Source organism: Dipodomys spectabilis, unplaced genomic scaffold (assembly GCF_019054845.1).
Source record: "Dipodomys spectabilis isolate Male_0828 unplaced genomic scaffold, ASM1905484v1 ptg000348l, whole genome shotgun sequence".
In the NCBI taxonomy this organism is placed as follows: Eukaryota; Metazoa; Chordata; class Mammalia; order Rodentia; family Heteromyidae; genus Dipodomys; species Dipodomys spectabilis.
The window spans coordinates 190,609-211,151 of record NW_024871025.1 but is presented as its reverse complement, the minus strand read 5'-3'; the positions used below and the strand labels follow the sequence as shown (position 1 = coordinate 211,151).

Genomic DNA, 20,543 nt, shown 5'->3' with positions numbered 1-20,543 from the left:
TATCCTGGGGCTTGAACTCAGGGCCTAAGTGCTGTCTCTGAGCTTTTGTGCTCAAGGCTTGGGCTCTCTCACTTGAGTCACACAGCTCCACATCTGGCTTAAAAAAATAGTTTATTGAAGATATGCATCTTATGGACTTTCCTGTCCAGGCTGGCTTCTAATGCTATCCTCAGATCTCAGCCTCTTCAGTTCAGGATTTTAGGTGTGAACCACTGACACTCACCTGTTTATTTGTATTTTACTTATTTATTTAACTTATTTGTTGGTTTGTGTGTATGTGTGTTTGCATGTGCATGTGTGCATGCACCAGTCTGGGGGTATGGTTCAAGTGGTACAGCACCAGCCTTGAACAAAAAGCTAAGCAAAACTCAAGGCTCTGAGTTCAAGCCAATTTACTAGCCCAAAACAATTTTCATAGATGCCTTATTTATAAGGAAAAGATCTTAGAAACTTCCAATAACACCCTTGTAGGATATTTTCTACCTGGTGGTCATTCTTACTAGTTTTGTAATTATAGATTAATGGTATCACTTTTGATATTTTCCTCATTTCAGAAACATCTAATATTTTAGGTTCTTCAAATATACATAGCAACTTACACTATGATTTTGGGTAGTTTTCACTTAAGATAATCAGTTTTAGTAAAAGAGCCATTTTTTATTTTTAGGCCTTTGGGAGTACTATTGTTATTAATCCTGAAAAAGATAAAACCATGGTTCAAGAATTGCTGGATTTTAAAGATAAAGTTGACCATATAATTGATATCTGCTTTCTGAAGAATGAAAAATTTATCAATGCCATGAAAGAGGCATTTGAAACATTCATTAACAAAAGACCAAATAAACCTGCTGAACTTATAGGTATGTTTTTCAGTCCTTTTGTGATAATTTAGTGTTCTTTTGTTAAAAAAAATCTTAAAGTCTGAAATTTGGCAAGGTTATAATTTAGCTTTATTTGGGGTTGCTTATCTAGTAATACCACCCTCCAAAGTATCTCTCAGGACACCAATGTAAAGAATAAAGTTATTCAAGCTAAAGAACATCTCAAAGCCCACATACAAACATGTCAGAAGGACATTGGACTCTATTTACTTTGACAGTAAACTAGGTTATCCTTTTTCTAAGCCATTGTGACTTAGAATTGGGGTAGGGTGTTGTTTCTAGAGGTACATCAAGTTGTAAGAAAGGTAGCATGAAATTACTGAATGAAAATGAATGTAATTGTCTGAGTCTACTTAGATATACTGGAAAGGTCTAGGCTCCCCTGTCAAAATGATGAAATTTTGTTGAAATGTGTTTATCTTTTAAAAGTTCTGCAGAGGCTGGGAATGGGGCTTAGTGGTAGAGTGCTTGCCTACCATGCATGAAACCCTGGGTTCAATTCCTCAATACCACCTAAACAGAAAAAACTGGAAATAGCACTGTGGCTCAAGTGGGAGAGTGCTAATCTTTAGCAAAAAAAGCTCAGGGACAGTGCTTAGGCTCTGAGTTTAAAGTCCAATACTGGCAAAAAATAAAGTTTTGCAAATTTTACCTTCTACTCTGTATCTGATTTATTTCAATAAAAGTTAACTTTAGCAGAGCTTGGTGCCACATGTCTGTGATCCCAACACTCAGGAGATTGAGCCAGAAGGATCCTTAGTTTGAAGGTTGGCTGGGCTAGATGGTGAGAGATTTTGTCTCAAAATAAAAATTAAGAATATAATCGGTAAGAATATTTACAATGAATGTAAAATGGAAACTACCAAAGATACCCCAGATCTTGGTGGCTTTGATTACTCCCACTATATGCAACTTCCCTCATTGGGTTTCTGGGCTCCATTTTTTTTCTGTCATGGAGCTTGAACTCAGTGCCTGGGCACTGTCCCTGAACTTTTTTGCTCAAAGCTAGCACCCTGCTACTTAGAGCCACAGTACCACTTCTGGTTCTCTAGTGGTTAATTGCAGATAAGAGGCTCATAGACTTTAGGTTGGCTTCGAACTGTGTGTAATCCTCAAATTTCAGCCTCCTGAGTGGCAAGGATTGCAGGCATGAACCACCAGAGCCTGGGTGCTGTCCCTGATCTTTTTACTTAAGGACATTGCTCTACCACTTGAGCCCTAACTCTACTTTGGACTTTTTGGTGATTAGCTGAAGAGTTTCACAAACTTTCATGCCTAGGCTAGCTTTGAACAGTAATTGTAAGATTTCAGCCTCCTGAATAGCTAGGATTTTTATACATGTGAGCTACCAGCACCCAGTATATACTCCATTTATTTGTTGTTGTTGCTGCTGTTGGTCCTGGTACTTGAACTTGGGACTTGGGCCCTGTCCCTGATCTTTTTGCTCAAAAGGCTAAAACTTTACCATTTGAGCCACAGCTCCACTTTTGGCATTTTTAGGGGTAATTTGTTGGGAGTAAGTGTCTCATGGGCTTTCCTGCCCAGACTGGCTTTGAACTGCAATTCTAAGATCTCAGTTTACTGAGTTGTTAGAATTATAGATGATAGCCAGCAGTTCCTGGCCATACTCCATTTTAATAAATATTATGATAGCAAAAATATAGTCAATCTGGAGTCAGAAGACTAAGGTTTGAGTTTTTGGCTCTGGTATTTATCGCTCTGTGAGAGAAAAAGGGTGGATGAGTACAGTTATTATATTCAATGTACACATGTGAAAAATGGAACTTGAGGGTATGGATGGGGTTGGGAAAGATAGGGGAGAACAGTAGAAGCAGTGGCATTGGTCAAGATACATAGTACTTATAAAGTGATTTACTGAATTGAAACCCCTTTGTGCAACTACTTAATGATAAAAATAAAGCAAATATGTATGCACACTTGTGTGCGTATGTACATATGCACGTACATGCAAACATTTAAGAACAGAAAACAGTGTATTATACTCCTACTTGAGTTTGTGTACTGCTCAGTCAGTGCCTTGTGGATACTGATGGTTACTAAACAATAAACTTTTTCATTTTAGCTAAGTATGTGGACTCAAAGCTTCGTGCAGGAAATAAGGAAGCTACAGATGAAGAACTTGAGAAAATGTTGGATAAAATCATGATCATATTTAGATTTATCTATGGTAAGTAGTTATTAGTTTTAATATTCTTCTTTTATATATATATTTATTGTAAATATACTGTACAGAGGGGTTACAGTTACATGAATAGGGTAATGAGTACATTTCCTATTGAGCATTGTTACCTCCTCCTTTGATTTCCCCCCCCCCCCCAATCACTTCCCTCCCCACCTCCCCAAGCCCTCCCTTCCCCCCCTTCCCCGACATTTTAAAACAAAACACTGACAAATAGCAAGTATATGTAGCCTGGAGAGACTATTTGTGGATTAGACATTTAAAATTGTATTTTATTCCTTGCATTTAATTAATTGGGAATACTGGAGGAATATTACTTAATGGTCTTGTGCTTTGACTTTTCACAATTAAGAATCTAGACTTTTGCTGTTTATGTTAATCTCTGAGTTTTGGTGCTAATGCTACTATTTGACAAAAGCTTTTCTAAGAACAGTTAATGTAGCTTTAATTCTTTACAGTAAAGAACTTTGGAAATATCTCACACAGAGCTGGACCTTTTTTATGTTTTTGAATTTAAAAAACTCATATAACATATATAAATTGAAATAATTAAGTCCTTCACAGTCATTTTGTCAGCACTTAAATTGTGTGTTATATTTATTACTTATATAGGCAAGGATGTTTTTGAGGCCTTCTATAAGAAAGATTTAGCCAAACGCCTGTTAGTTGGGAAGAGTGCATCTGTAGATGCTGAAAAATCAATGCTGTCCAAACTTAAGCATGGTATGTTTCCATTCTCTTATTTTTTTTCTTTGATTTCTTTCTTTTTCTTCTTTTGGTGGTACTTGGGTTTGAATTCAGAGTCTCAAGCCTACTAGGCAGGTGCTTTACCACTTTATGTATACCCCCAGCCCTCTTTTCTTTGATACCTTTTTGTGTGAGTGTGCTGGTCCTAGAGCTTAAAACTCAGGGCTTGGACAATGTCCCTGAGTGTTTTGGTTTTTTTTTCAGTCGTGGGGCCTGAACTCTGGGCCTGGGCACTGTCCCTCAGCATTTCAGCTCAAGGCTAGCACTCTACCACTTGAACTACAGCTCCACTTCTGCTTTTTCTGCTTATGTGATGCTGAGGAATTGAACTCAGGTCCTCATACATGCAAGGCAAGCACTCTACCACTGAGCCACCTTCCCAGCCTCTCCCTGAGTGTTTTTTTTTTCAGTTGTGGGGCTTGAACTCTGGGCCTGGGCTCTGTCCTTCAGGTCTTCAGCTCAAGGCAAGTGCCCTACCACTTGAGCCACAGTGCCACATCTGGTTTTCTGGTGGCTAATTGGAGATAACAGTCTCAGGAACTTTCCTGGCTGGCTTTGAACCTTGATCATCAGATCTCATCCTCCTGAGTAGCTAGGATTACAGGCAAGAGCCACCAGCGCCTGGCTTGTCCCTGAGTATTTTTGCCTAAGGCTAGTACTTTGCTACTTGAGCCACAACTTCACTTCCAGCTTTTTGCTGGTTAATTGGAGAAAAGAATCTCTCAGATGTATTCACCTGGGCTGGCTTTCAACAGGGACCCTCAGATCTCAGTAGCTAGGGTTACAGGTATGAACCACCAGTGTCCAGCTTTTCTTGGTATCTGGGGAAAATGTTAACTTGCCGTTTCTTTTTTCCTTGGTTGCCTTTTTTGTCAATCATTTTATGTATAAGTGATACAATTGAGCAAGCTCATGGGGTTTCTGATTTATTATGTCCAGAGCTGTTGCCCTTTTAAAATAGAACATTATTCTTGATTTTTTTGGTCAGTCATAGGGATTAAACTCAGGGCCTGAGTGCTTTCTTTTAGCTTTTTTGCTCAAGGACAGCACTCTATCACTTTGAGCTACAGCACCACTTCCAGTTTTTGAGTGGTTAATTGGAAATAAGAGTCACACAGGAACTTTTCTGCTCAGGTTGGCTTCGAACCACAATCCTCAGATCTCAGCCTCCTGACCAGCTAGGATTATAGGTGTAAGCCACCGACATCCAGCTTATTCTTAATTTTTGTTTGTCTAAAATTTTATCTTACATCTGTATAGTAGATGAGATTACTGCCAGACTAAGGAGTTACAGGAGTAGTGGGGCATATATTGTGGATAAAGATTTCTTTTTATTATAAATAGTTATAGATCATATTTCATGCTAAAGTAAGTTTCCCATTTAAAATTCTTTGTTTCTCTACCAAAAAATGCCATAAATGTACAAACATTTTTAATAGAATGTGGAGCTGCTTTCACCAGCAAACTTGAAGGAATGTTTAAAGACATGGAACTTTCTAAAGACATCATGATTCAGTTCAAACAGGTAAAAGTGAGTTAAACTCTTAATTCCTCAAACTTAAATACATTTATCTCCTGTGGGAGTTTATATTGGTGATTATACATCCCTGTATTTGTTGTAAATATTTCATAGTCACTTAAATGATAATCATAACAAAGGAAAAAGATCATCAATGAAATGTAAGTATATTTGACCTACTTTAGGATTTTTTTTCTCAGTAAACACCCATTATATCAGAAAAATAGAAATAAAATTTATTGAAATGAGTCAACATAAGAAATATTGTAGCTAGATAGTGGGAACAGTGTTTTTCCTAGTATCTAATCACTCGGTAATTTGCATGTTCATAGATTTTAATGAAGAGAGAAAAGAGAGATGATAAAGTAGTTTTATGAAGTTTCTGGGGATATTGGGGACGAACATCTGGATTTATAATTTTAAACATGTAGATAGAAAATAGTTTTGAAATATTTAATAACATTACTGGGTACAGTGATGTGGACCTATGTATAGTGTCAGTAATCGAGATGTTGAAATGGGAAGATTGCTTGAATCCAGGAGTTTGAGACCAGCCTCGGAAATAGAGAAAGACCCTGTCTCAAAGAATAAGAGCAATGATAGCATTGATGATAGTGATAGCAATTTAGACTTTTCACCTTTGTGGTTTTAGTGATGACTTTTTAATTACTATATTGGTAAGTTGGGAAATGAAAGTGAAAGACACAAGAAAAAATCAGTGTCAGTAGGATCATGGATCTTGTAGTAGCTATAGAATAAGATTTGTAAGCTTTGCCATACCCTTCCACTTCCTTCCCTACTTCAGGTTGCCTCCTGAAAGCAGATGGTGAAAAATCTCAGACTTGGGCTGTCTTGTGGGGTGAGGTTGCTGCAAGGTGTTCCAAGCCACAATATTAGTCTCCAAAAGTGGGGACTTCAGGTGGCATTGGGGGGGCAGAATGGAGAAGACATCTTATTCACCTGTATGTGAAAAACTAGTCAAGTTAATAATGCCTAGAGTAATAATAGTAAAACGTATCAAAATGGTAACCTCTGTACTTTTCTAGTGCATTTTGTGTAGACTTCCTTTAAGGTCCTCTTAATAATCTTTTATGTTCAGGATGATCAATCAGTATTCACATGTAGTTCCTTGTATGGAATTTCTTTTTTTTGTTGGTTGTGGGGCCTGCCTGGGCATTGTCCCTGAGCTTTTTTGCTCAAGGCTAGCACTGTACTGCTTTGAATCATAACTCCACTTATGGTTTTCTGGTGGTTAATTGGAGGTAAGAGGCTCATGGACTTTCTTGCCTGGTCTGGCTTCAAACTGTGATCCTCAGATCTCAGCTTCCTGAGTAGCTAGGAATATAGCTGTGAGCTACCAGCACCCTGTTAGGAATTTCTTTAATGTGTATTATGACATGAACAGTATGTACTTTATTGTACAATCTCATTGCTTGTGTTGATCTTTTTATAGTATATGCAGAATCAGAATGTTCCTGGGAATATTGAATTAACTGTGAATATCCTGACAATGGGTTATTGGCCAACATATGTGCCTATGGAAGTCCATTTGCCACCAGAGGTAAGATTTACTATTTAGGACTTAAGATATAGGCACGGAGATCACAATACTTTTTGCTTGTCATTTAAAAATAGATGCTTTAAAAATGCTTATGTCAGCAGTCATACCAACAAAAAATACTAAGTGTTAATATTTTATCATTGTACTTAAATTTCTAAGTCTTTTTTAGCTCATAGTTAATGAGTGATGTCGGGTTACTAAATCAAGGGTCAGTTTCTCTAAGTCTTTTTTTTTTTTTTTTTTGGTCGTGGGGCTTGAACTCTGGGCCTGAGCGCTGTCCCTCAGCTCTTCAGTTCAAGGCAAGCGCTCTACCACTTGAGCTATAGTGCCACTTCCGGTTTTCTGGTGGTTATTGGAGATAAGAGTTTCACGGACTTTCCTGCCCAGGCTGGCTTTGAACCGCGATCCTCAGATCTCAGCCTCCTGAGTAGCTAGGATTACAGACATGAGCCAACCAGCACCCGGCTTTCTTTAACTCTTATTTCCCCAGTTTATATAGGATCCTCACTTTCCCTAGTTGTCAGTATTTTTTTGGTACATGTACTGGGACTTGAACTCAGGGTCTGGGCATTTTTCCTTAACTCTACCACTTGAGCCACAGTTTCACTTCTAAATTTTTGGTAATTAAGTGGAGATGTCTCCAGCCTGTCTGGGCTGGCTTTGAACTGTGATCCTCAGATCTCAGCCTCCCGAGTAGCTAGGATTACAGGCATGATCTATAGGTGTCCAGCTTGTCAATACTTTCTTGCCCATATTTTACTTGGAGACATGATTACTGAGTGAGAGGTACATGAGTAAATTCATTCTAATTCCTGGGGAAATAGCTAGAAAAGTTAAAGTTAGGGAGGCAGATACTGAGAGTCTTCCATGGAGATGATCCTGGAAGCCCAGGAAGTAGATTTCTCTCATTAAGAAGAATATAGAGGCAAAGAAGAAAAAATGTACAGAGCCAGAACTTCTGAAAAGGTTCAAGGTGAGAGTGTGTTCCCAGCTCTTGCTTAGGCTGTATGAGGCCCTGAGTTAACCCCAGAAAAGGAACACACTTGGCAAGTGGTCGGAAGAAGAAACTGTTATGATAACTTGAGCAGAAGCAGCAGTGAGAGAAAGGAACTGGCATAGTGTGGAGGCACAGAAGCCACTGGAGGTGAATGTTATAATGGAATAGTTAAATGGTTCAGAGATCAGTATAATGACTGACAAATGACATTAAATTTGGTGACCAAGAAATTATTATCATACATAAAGTGACTGGGATTATTTAAAACTTTCAGAAATTGCAGATAGGTAAGTGAAAATATTTGTGAGTGTGATATTTTTATGGAAAGCTAAAATGTTGCCTTAATTTTGTACTTTAGATGGTAAAACTACAGGAAATTTTCAAGACATTTTACCTAGGTAAACACAGTGGCAGGAAACTCCAGTGGCAATCAACCCTTGGACACTGTGTGCTAAAAGCAGAATTTAAAGAGGTAAGTGGATGATACTTAAACTTAGTTTTTAGTTTCATCTTTAATGTTGATATCACTCATTGAGTTCAAATCGTTGTATTAAAACTATATTCTAGACATTTGTATGACAATAGTGATAGCTTATTGCAATTTACAATCTTTTCTACAATTGATGTGACTCTTTGTACAAGACCTAAAGACCTTATCCCCACACATGCTTCTTCCCTACCTGTGAATCCAAAATTCACACTGCCATTTGTCAGAAATCTTGTTGCTTGGAGCTAGAGAGTAGAATGGGAGTTTAAGGGAACAGCAGGGTCCATAACTAATTTAAAAATATTCCTGAACTGAAGCTTTTCATGATTAATCTGAACCAAACAAGTGAAAAATGTACTTGAAATAGTGAATTCTTGCTGCTTGTGATGAATATCTTTAGTGACATTAATTAATTTTTATTACTTTAATTAGAAGGTTTTCAAAAGACTTGTTAAAAGCCAAGTAATCCTTCACCTTATTTTAGGTAAAGTCAAACCTAAACTTTACCCTGCACATAGTGTATTACCACCTGAAGTGTTTTTAAGAGTAATGTTAATCCATTTAAGCCTACTAATTAAATAATGTTTTTCCTGTAAGAGATTACTTATTTAATTTTTTTCATGTGTTTTTAAAAAAATAATGTCTTAGCATTGCTATTTCTCCCAACAGGGTAAAAAAGAACTCCAAGTGTCTCTTTTTCAAACACTGGTGCTGCTAATGTTCAATGAGGGGGAGGAGTTCAGTTTAGAAGAGATCAAGCAGGCTACTGGAATAGGTTTGTATTAAAGCAGTTGAGTAACAAACATTAGGTGTCCACTATGTAAGGCATTTGGATATAAAAGAATAGCCTTCTCCATACTCTTAGTATAACCAGGGACAATGAACAATGATACTTGAAGTTCAAAACCAGTAGGTACTAGTCTGTGGTGATGACTGGAAGTGTGTTAGTTCGGCAGTAAAAGATCATTGTAGACTGGAAAATGGGAAATTCCCCATGAAGGAAGTTTATTTTTTTTGTCAGTCAGGGGGCTTGAACTCAGGGCCTGGGCATTGTCCCTGAGCCTTTTCACTCAAGGCTCTCGCTCTGTCACTTTGAGCAGCAGCACCACTTCTGGTTTTCTAGTAGTTAATTGGAGGTATCTCACAGACTTTTCTGTCTGAGCTGGCTTTGAACTGTGATGCTCAGATCTCAGCCTCCTGAGTAGATAGGATTAAAGGTATGAGCTACTGGCGGCTGGCAAGGAAGTAGATCTTGAGCTGGACCTTCCAAGTTTCTTTTTTAATTTTCTTTTTTTTTTTTTTTTTACTATAAACATAATATACAGGTGGGTTATAGTTCCTTCTGAGTTTTGGTAGGATTAAAAGCATATTAAGCCAAGTGCTGATGGCTCACACTTATAATCCTAGCTACTAAGAGGCTGAGATCTGAGGATATCAGTTCAAAGCCAGCCTGGACAGAAAAGTCCGTGACTCTTATTCTCAGTAAACTACTCAGAAAAAGCCAGAAATGTTACTGTGACTTAAGTAGTTGAGTGCTAGCTTTGAGCAAAAGAAGCTCAGGGACAGTGCCTAGACCCTGAGTTCAAGCTCCAAGACTGTCAAAAAAAAGCATATTAAAGCAGGGGGAAACCCATTTGTAATGAGGCTTGGAATAGGAACAGTACAATTTGGCAGAAATCAAAAAGCCTAATTGTAGCTTAGACAAGTGAGAAATAAAATGTATTAAGTAAGATAGGTAAGATCTGATCATGGAGCCTGATAAGTCTAGTAAACTAAATACATGTTCTATTTGTCTCAAGTGTGTGACATAATGGGAATACCTTGTTTGGACAACTTTCCTGAAATCAATAGGACAACTTGGAGAATGAAGAGGTTGTAGTTCAGAAGCTATAAAGATAATCCAGGGATAAAGAGCTAAGGGGCTTATACTAGAAGGAGGCAGTGAGAATGGAGAAGAGCTTTTTCTAAAAAGCAACTACTAGAAAGTGGTGCAGTGCTAGCTTTGAGCAAGAGAGATCAGGGACAGCACCCAGACCCTGTGTTCAAGCACCATGACTAACAATAAATAAATAAAATATATAAATACATAAATAAAATAAAAACAACTCCTAGATACATAGAGGAATTAGAGAGATCAAAGACATTAAAGATGATTCCAGGATTATGTCACCAGTATAAGTTATAGTATTATTACTAACAGTTGGAAAAAGCATAAAAATTTATGGGAAAAATCGAGATTATAGAACATTATCCTCATATTGGAGTTAATAGCAAAACACCCAAATGGAAATACCCTGTAGATGAGAAATTAGAGAGAAGTGAAATGTTATTGCTGATGATTTGCTAGTTGTCTGCATGGAATGATAATTGACACTTTTAGGAGACAGCTAGGAAACCTGCTTTTTTTTTTTTTTTTGACAGTCCTGGGGCTTGAACTCAGGCCTGGACACTGTCCTTGAGCTTCTTTTGCTCAAGGCTAGCACTCTACTACTTGAGCCACAGTTCCACTTCCGGATTTCTCTGTTTATGTGGTACTGAGGAATTGAACCCAGGGCTTCATTTATGCTAGGCAAGCATTCTGCCACTAAGCCACATTCCCAGCCTCAGGAAATCTGTTTTTTTTCCTGCCCAGGCTGGCTTTACAGGTGTGAGCCACTGGTGCCTGGCTGAAACTTGCTTTTAAATAGAACAGAAAAGTCTTCGGTGACCTTGGGGTAAATGAAACAGCTTTAATAGATGTGTGGGTGGAAAATACATTGATGTTGAATGTCACTCTTCAATGCTGAAGCTACTAACCAATAACTAAAACTGCTCTTTCTTCAGAGGATGGAGAGTTAAGGAGAACACTGCAATCATTAGCTTGTGGCAAAGCTAGAGTCTTGGCAAAAAATCCAAAGGGCAAAGACATTGAAGATGGTGACAAGTTCATTTGTAATGATGATTTCAAACACAAACTTTTCAGGATAAAGATCAATCAAATCCAGATGAAAGAAACGGTAAATCTTTTGTTTATTTCTATTCCTGATATATTAGCGAAGATAGATAGATACATAGATACATAGAGATAATTTTCATAGCAAAAATTTATAAATTATACCTGTTGTACAACTACTACTACTATTATTAATATTTTCTGTGCTCATATCTAGCTAGATAAAACTTCAGTGTTTAATTTTGGGTTTTTTGGAGGGGGGTAGATGTGCATGTGATTGGCTGAATAGTTAATGAACTTTCCCTTTCCTGAATTGCTGGGGGTCAAACCTACAGCCTTGCTCATGCTAGGCAAGCACATTACTACTACTCTACATCTCCAGCCCATCTGTATAGTTTTTTTTTTTATTGTGAAAATACTGTACAGAGGAGTTACAATTACATGGGCAAGATAATGAGTACATTTCTTATCAAGCATTGTAGCCTCCTCCTTTGTTTCCCCTTCCCATCCCTTCCCATCCTCCCTCTGCCCCCATCCATATAGTTTTATATCATTTTTTTATTTAATACTCAACCTTTAGAATTTTTCCACACTATGAAGTATTTGCAAAATGACAAATTGCTGCATGACAGTCTTTTTTCTTCTTTTCTAAAAATTTTATTTATTTATCAACTCTAATGGGGTTTGAACTCAGGACCATGCCTCCAGCCCTTTATTTCACTAGTTATTTTTAGGATAGGTTCTCACTTCCTATGTGGACACATGTCTGACTTCTAATGCTCCTCCTTTTAGGCTTCCAATCATTATTGGAATTATAGGTATACACCACACATCTTGCTTTCCTTTCATGGGGATAGAATCTGCCTGGACTATTCTGGCACCAGCCCTGAGACCCTTCAAATCTCAGCTTAAGAAAGATGACAAGGGGCTGGGAAGGTGGCTCAGTGGTAGAGCGCTTGCTTGCCTTGCATGCATGAGGCCCTGGGTTTGATTCCTCAGCACCACATAAGCAAAAGGAAAAAAGCCAGAAGTGGCACTGTGGCTTAAGCGGTACAGTGCTAGCCTTGAGCTGAAGAGCTGAGGGACAGCGCCCAGGCCCAGAGTTCAGGCCCCACGACCGGACCCAAAAAAGAAAGATAACAAGCATATACCATTGTACCCAACTGTAGGTTGAGAAAGGGGTTCATGAACTTTTCTGCTGGGGCTAGCTTTGAAACTTGGCAACACCTGTGCCTAGCCTATGTGATACTCTTTTACCTGGCCATTATAATTTATTAAATCACTGTTCATTGTTGGGATATATTCATGACCGTTTAACATAGTAAGATAAAGCTATAAGACATTTTTCTTTTTTTGTCAGTTGTGGGGCTTGAACACTGGGCCTGGTCACTGTTCTTCAGCTCTTCAGCTCTTGAGCACTCTACCTCTTGAGCCACAGCGCCCCTTTGGTTTTCTGGTGCTTTATTGGAGATAAGAGTCTCATGGACTTTCTTGCCTAGGCTGGATTTGAACTGTAATCCTCTGATCTCAGCCTTCTTAGTAGCTAGGATTACAGGCATGAGCCACCAGTGCCAGGCCTATAAGAAACATTTTTTGTACCTTAATCATATTTTTTGAGATAATGTCTTCTTGTATATCCTAGGCTGGCCTAGAACTAAGGATCCTCCGGCCTCAATCTTAAGTGTTGGGATTACAGACAGGTGCCACCATGCTCAGTTCTACATAAATCTTAATCTCTCTGATTTTTCCCTTATGGTAAATACAGGGAAGTAGATTTTGAGGTCAAAGGATATGAACATTTTTTTTCCTGGTGTTTATTTTGTTGAACTTTGACTTTGCCTTTCTTAGGAATTACACTGTTTGAATCTTCCCTTCAATCTACTATATTTCAGTTAATACATTTTATACACTTACATACTACCCAGTGTATTTACCTATAAATTCATAAGCTAAATCTAGCTTCCATTGTCCCTCTGGGCCCAGTTTACTTCACATGTCTTTTCATTTCTTTTTTTTTTTAATTCTTTTTTTTGTTTGGGTCCGGTCATGGGGCCTGAACTCTGGGCCTGGGAGCTGTCCCTCAGCTCTTCAGCTCAAGGCTAGCGCTCTACCACTTTAGCCACAGCGCCACTTCCGGCTATTTTCTTTTTTGCTTATGTGGTGCTGAGAATCGAACCCAGGGCCTCATGCATGCAAGACAAGCACTCTACCACTGAGCCACCTTCCCAGCCCCCGTCTTTCCATTTCTTTACAAGTGTATAATATTATTCTAATAGTTGAGTAAAATTCCATTATATATATATATATATATATATATATATATATACATATATACACACACATACACACACACACACACCATATTTGTCTGATCCATTTGTCCATTGAGGGGCTGATACCATATCTTGGCTATGTGAATAATGGAATGAACATGATGGCTTTACTGTATCCTGGTTTGTAATCTTTTGTGTAAATGCACAGGAGAATTGCTGCATCATAGGGTAGTGCTTTGCTTAATATTTTGAGGAACCTCCATACTGCTTTCCAGAGTGACTAAACAAGTTTACATTCCCACCAACAGTGTGTATTGGGGTTCCCTTTTTGCTGCATCTCCACCAGCATCTGCTATCATTTGTTTTCTTGATAATGGCCATTCTAACTGGGGTGAGGTAGAATCTCAGTGTTGTTTTGACTTGTATTTCCTTTGTGGCCAAAGTTGTTGAGCATTTCTTTATGTGTCTATTGTCCATTTTTACTTCTTTTTTACTTTTTTTAAAACTCATTAGCCCATATAAGATACTTTTAATGAAACCAACTGTTAAGCCTTTTGAAATGGGTTTTCAGTACCAGAAAGATTCAATGCAATTTATTTTATTTATGTATGTGTTTGTTTATTTATCTGTAGGTAGTTTTAAAATGGAATTTCAGCCGGTACCGGTGGCTCACGCCTGTAAGCCTCGCTACTCAGGAGGCTGAGATCTGAGGATTGCGGTTCAAAGCCAGCCCGGGCAAGAAAGTCTACGAGACTCTTATCTCCAATTAACCACTAGAAAACCGGAAGTGGCGCTGTGGCTCAAGTGGTAGAGTGCTATCCTTGAGCAAAAGGAACTTGGGGACAGTGCCCAGGCCCTGAGTTCAAACCTCAGGACTAGAAAATAAAGTGAATGATGAATTCCGCATTAACCATCTGTACTTTTAGAAAAGCAATTTAAACATGATGTTTTTCTATTAGCCAATATTGGTATTTACCAGTACAGGGCAGAATAAATAGGACAGAAAAGTTAATGTTTTTGGATTTTTTTCTGTTAGATCAGCACTTAGAAGGTCCCATTCAGATAATTCAGTACACTTAACGAACAAAAAGTTAATAGGTACAGTTTCTATGAGTAATAATACAGTTGCAGTTCAAGGACTGTACTTACGTTTAAAACATTTTTAGGTTGAAGAACAAGCAAGTACTACAGAAAGAGTATTTCAAGATAGACAATATCAAATTGATGCTGCAATTGTTCGAATTATGAAGATGAGAAAGACACTTAGCCATAATCTTCTTGTTTCAGAAGTATATAACCAGTTAAAATTTCCAGTAAAGGTAAGTATTTCTTTGTTTTTCTGTTGTTATAAATGAACAAGAATACTTTATATTTTCAGGCACTAATTTTACAAGTATAAATTTAAGACTTAAGACTGGAGAGCTAGGATTTAATTTCTTGTTTTCATACATATGATTCAGAAAACAACTTTATTTATTTATTTATGTGGATAGCTGTGTAAAAAAAGGAAAAACATTTTATAAAAGACATCGTACTTGAAAGGCTAATGAGTAAATGAGGCTTTCAAATTTTTACTATATTTCTTCACTATATCTTTTGAACCTTCCTTTCTCCATGAAATAACTTGATTTGACAGATTTATTTTGTTTGTTTAATAGGTTGAATTACATCTTCTGTTTGGTTAACTTACATAAATGTTTGTTTTTTTGGTTTTGGATTTTTTTTTGAATACTGGGATTTAAACTTGGTCTGATCCTTGTTAGGCTGACCCTTTACCACTTGTGCCATGCCTCTAGCTCTGCTTGGCTGTTGGTTATTTAGAGATGGGGTCTTAGAAAATTTTCTGCTCTGTTTGGCTTCAAACCGTGATCCTCCAGATCTCAGCCTCCTGAGTAGCGAGAATTACAGGCTTAATCCACCAGCACCTCGCTGTAAAATGTCTATTAAAAATGGTGCACATGTGTGGGACTATAGCTCAAAGATAGACCACTTGCATAGCAAGTGATCTAATGTACTGTGGATAACATGAAACAAAAACAAAACCTGTACTTAATCATCATAAAGGATCTTATTTTAAATTTTTGTTTAACCTCTACTAATTATAAGTGCTAATGGAGTTCAGTGTGATACTTCCACAACTTACCTATTTTGTGTGTACCAGTCAAATCCAACCTTACTTTAGTGTCTTTTGAAAAAGTCTAGCAATAGTTGTAACTAAAATTAGTAATTAAATGGACATGTCCCAATTTAAATGCCCAATTATAAAAATCTTTAAACAATGAGGTATTATATTAGATTATTTTCTAAGTTTTAGGAGTCATGGCACAGCACTAACCTATGAGAGAAAGCATCAGGAACCAAGTTTGAGTCCCAGCATCAGACCAAAAAAAAAAGATTCCTGAACTCTTGTAATTATTAATAAACACTTTTTTTTGTCAGTTGCGGGGCCTGAACTCTGGGCCTGGGCACTGTCCCTGAGCTCTTCAACTCAGGGCTAGCTCTCTACCACTTGGGCCACAGCACCACTTAATAAACACTTTGTAGAGTTTGCATACACACCAAGCTGTTAGGATTCCTAAGTGCTTTGGACTTATGTACATTAACTTGTTGACTTTGTTTTTACTTTTGTAAAGTGGAAAACTTCCCTATTATGACAGTTAAATGAGATAACTCTAAAATACATTCCTTTTGCTAGGTGCAGGTGGCTCATGCTTGTAATCTAGCTAATCAGGAGGCTGAGATCTGAGGGTTGCAGTCAAAGCCAGACTGGCAGAGAAGTCCGTAGACTCATCTCCAGTTAACCTCCAGAAAGAAAACTGAAAGTGACACTGTTGCTTAAAGTGTGCTAGCCTTAAGCACAAAAGCTCAGGGACAGAGCCTAGGCCCTGAATTCAAGCCCACAACTGGCAAAAGGGTAAAAAATAGAAAACAAACAAAAAAACATAGCTTTGAATTTGGCATATAAGTAGCTATTAATAGCTTATAATAAGGTAGACAATTTTCTCCAAACCTAATACTGTCTTTTCATCACTCCACTTCCAACCTTCATGCTCTGCCTAAAATTCATTTCCCTGCCAACCAGGGAGTTCACCGATGCTAGGAAGTTGCCGAGAGTAGGGGGTCACTGTAATAAACATTATATTCTAGGTCCCTTTCATAATGAAGAAAACATCATTTGAAATTCAAACCTTGCTCTATCCTCTCTTCCTCTCCTTCTTCTTCAGCCTTTTTTTTTCCATGGCCTCCCATAACTGTGGATTCTACCAACCACAGATTGAAAATACTTAAAAAAAAAATTAGCTGGGGGACTGGGAAGGTGGCTCAGTGGTAGAGCGCTTGCCTTGCATGCATGAGGCCCTGGGTTCGATTCCTCAGCACCACATAAGCAAAAAGAAAAAAGCCGAAAGTGGCGCTGTAGCTCAAGTGGTAGAGCGCTAGCCTTGAGCTGAAGAGCTGAGGGACAGTACCCAAGCCCAAAGCTCAGGCCCCACAACCGGACCCAAAAAAAAAAAAAATTAGCTGGGAATGGGGTTCAGTGGGTGGTTGAGGTAGGAGGATTGCTTGAATTCAAGGCCATTCTGGATAATAACACAATGTTAAAGTTGGGCCTGTACTGAATATGTACAGATTATGTCCTAGGATTATTCTCTATATAATATATGACAATATAGTATAAAATCTTGACATTGTATTAAATATTATAATAGCAGAGACTTTTATACAAGGTCTCTGTATAGCCCTTTAACATATGATCCTCCTGCCTCAGTCTCCCAAGTGTTAGGACTATAAGTATGGATTACCATACCCAGCTTTGATGATTTTAAAGTCTACTTGAGAAAGTGTGAAGATTGATTGTAAATATTATATCCTGTGTATACAGGAGGCTTAAGCGTTAACAGACTTTTTGATATCTGTGACTCCTGGAACCATCATGTGAATATGCTAAGAGCTGACTTTTTTTTATGGGCAACTTTGGTTTCATGTAGTTGAATTTTGTGATCTAAGAGTTATGTACAATCATGAAGACAAGCTATAGGTTTCCTTGACTTTTTTTTTTGTCATTTGTGGGGCTTGAACTTGGTCTGGGCGCTGTCCCTGAGCTCTTCAGCTCAAGGTGAGCACTCTAGCACTTGAGCCACAGTGACACTTCTGGTTTTCTAGTGGTTAATTGGAGATAAGAGTCTCATGGACTTTCTTGCCTGGGCTGGCTTTGAACTGTGCTCCTCAGATCACAGCCTACTGAGTAGCTAGGATTACAGCCTTGAGTCATGAACTCCCAGTTGCTTCCTTGTGACTTTTAAGCCAAAAGTAATATTCGAACTCCAGATCACTTACAATGGATAACAAAGTCTTACATTAAACCTGAAACATGCAGATGTAAATTATATACTTTATCAAGTCATTTTGTGTAGTAATTTTTCCCACACATTTTATTTTATTATTATTATTTTTTTTTTTGGGTCCGGTCGTGGGGCCTGAACTCTGGGCCTGGGCACTGTCCCTCAGCTTTTAAGCTCAAGGCTAGCGCTCTACCACTTGAGCCACAGTGCCACTTCCAGCTTTTTTCTGTTTGCTTATGTGGTGCTGAGGAATCGAACCCAGGGCCTCGAGCATGCAAGGCAAGCGCTCTACCACTGAGCCACCTTCCCAGCCCCTCCCACACATTTTAGAATTTAATTTATAAAAATGAAAACTAACTTGGAGAACCAGCTTTTTTTTTTTTTTTTTTGAGACAGGGTCTAAGTTTGTAGATCAATCTGGCTTAAGATTAAGGGCCTGTGCCACCACATCTGGTTGAAAACTAGCTTGCATAAATTTGTACTAAGGACAGTAGGCTAAAATCTGAGGATTGCAGTTTGAAGCCAGTCCAAGCAGGAAAGTCTATGAGACTCTTATCTCCAATTAGCCACCAAAAAGTGGGAAGTCCAGGTGTGGCTCCAGTTGAACAGTGACAGCCTTGAGTGGAAAAAGGGCAGGGCCAATGCCTAGGCCCTGAGTTCATCATCCAGTATCGGAGCACACATGCACACACTTGTGAAAGCGTACACACGCATGTACACGCACACACACACACACACACACACACACACACACACAAAGTTGTCATTTGTTCCAACTACTTTTATAAAACAAAATACCATTTTTTCCTAAACTGTAAATGTGTTCCTTGTGTGAAATTATGGTAATTCTAGTAATTTGGATTTCATTATGCATAGGATAGCTGGTTCTGGAAGGATCTCTCTAAAATAGATAAGCAGTAGTAAATATTATATTACAATGACAAGAGTATGATTATTTTATTTTTATTTTTTGATAATTTTATTTTTTAAGTGGTTGTAAGTTTTGAACTCAGGGCATGGGTACTGTCTGGACTCTTGCTCAAGGCTAGTGCTCTATCACTTTGAGTCAAAGCATCATTTCCGGTTTTCTGGCAGTTAATTGGGAGATAAGAGTCTCAGGAACTTTCCTGCTGGGGCTAGTTTTGAACCATGATCTTCAAATGTTAGCTAGGATTACAGGCATGAGCCATCAGTGCCTGGCAAGACTATGATAATTGATGTATAAAATGTAGTATATAAACCTTTGTTTTCCTGAGATGATTCTTTGTTTTGTTTTCCATATATGTGTTTGAGGCCTACACTCAACCTAGAACTTATGATCTTCCTGCCTCAGCCTCCTGAGTGCAGGGATATCATGTGTACACCACCATATCTATCCCTTGTTCATTTTTGTATTAGGGTTTTAGTGCGTGGGTTTATACTAAAGATTATGAGCTTTCTATTGAAAATTTGTCTTCTTTTGCAGCCTGCTGATCTAAAGAAGAGAATAGAATCTTTAATTGATCGGGACTACATGGAAAGAGATAAAGAAAATCCAAATCAGTACAACTATATTGCTTAGAATGTTGGCCTTGAAGCATTTGTTGTCATGCTGTAGCCAATGGATAAACTAATTTGTTGATCCTATATTATTTGACTTCTTTTATACTATGGATGACCAAAATGAAGCAATGTTAATGGAAATAATTGAGTGGACTTTCTCTCAGTGGTTAACATGCCCATTTTAAAGAGTAATACTTTAAAAGAATGTTGTTGAACTCTTTGCATGTTATTTAGTATGATGTGAAGAAGTCTCTTAAGAAAAGTTCTTGGTCTTTATGATTCCTCTTTGGAACTGGGGAAGAGATCCCTGTGGCTATTAAGTTGTGTTTGGGGGGGGGGTTCTTATACACCAATAACTATGAAGCAAAAGGTTTATTTGCTTAATATGTCATTTAAAGATACTTAAACTGCATGCAAACTTTATTTACTGTACAGAATTCTGGATGTATTTATCAAATAGAAAAACCACCCTGGACTTGATTGTTCACCTGTTTTGTGATTTCCCTGGAAAAGAAAAATGAATTGTCATAGCTATTGATATTTTACTAGATAATATTCTGTTATGCTGAAAGCGATGTTTTAAAGAAATCTTATTTGGAAACAAGTTTTGAAGTAAGGCAACAGTTGGTTTCATAATATCTTGTGTAGTCAATCTTAAAATTTTCTGTTTGTGAGTATGGGATATTTGTATATGGCTTAGCCCTCAGTTTACTGTGCTAATTAACTGGTACTTACAAAAATAGCTGGAACAGAAAAATTTTCTGACCAGGTCATACTAAAGAAACATCATAGGAGAGAAAAATCCAACTCTTCCTTTATATTATAAATGAATCTAATATGAAAATTGCAAAAGAGACCAAAATCAATGTTATTTGTAAGTTATTTCAGGAGCAAAAATTCATCAAGTAGTTTTCAGTATGCCTTAGTCTTTAAATGTCGTTTGGATAGTTCGTGTGTGTGTGTGTGTGTGTGTGTGTGTGTGTGTGTGTGTGAGAGAGAGAGAGAGAGAGAGAGCACATATGTGTGCATGTGCATTTGTGTGCACACACGCATGCATACGTGCT

At 37.9% G+C, this 20,543-nt stretch overlaps 1 protein-coding gene across 4 annotated transcripts in view; it reads left to right on the top strand.

The window, feature by feature from the left end:
• Positions 1–20,271, top strand: part of Cul4b (cullin 4B) — a 43,163-nt gene extending 22,892 nt beyond the window's left edge. For 2 of the 4 annotated variants that reach the window (XM_042665806.1, XM_042665805.1), the window contains exons 12-21: positions 668–860; positions 2,965–3,069; positions 3,694–3,804; positions 5,268–5,353; positions 6,801–6,908; positions 8,264–8,377; positions 9,062–9,167; positions 11,216–11,388; positions 14,764–14,916; positions 19,403–20,271. In XM_042665806.1, the coding sequence (XP_042521740.1) occupies positions 668–860; positions 2,965–3,069; positions 3,694–3,804; positions 5,268–5,353; positions 6,801–6,908; positions 8,264–8,377; positions 9,062–9,167; positions 11,216–11,388; positions 14,764–14,916; positions 19,403–19,498 (1,245 nt within the window). In that variant the 3' untranslated portion in view covers positions 19,499–20,271. Of the gene's footprint in view, positions 1–667; positions 861–2,964; positions 3,070–3,693; positions 3,805–5,267; positions 5,360–6,800; positions 6,909–8,263; positions 8,378–9,061; positions 9,168–11,215; positions 11,389–14,763; positions 14,917–19,402 lie in introns of all 4 variants that reach the window. The other 2 variants (XM_042665804.1, XM_042665803.1) reach the window with 1 other exon arrangement.
• The last annotated feature ends 272 nt before the right edge of the window (positions 20,272–20,543 follow it).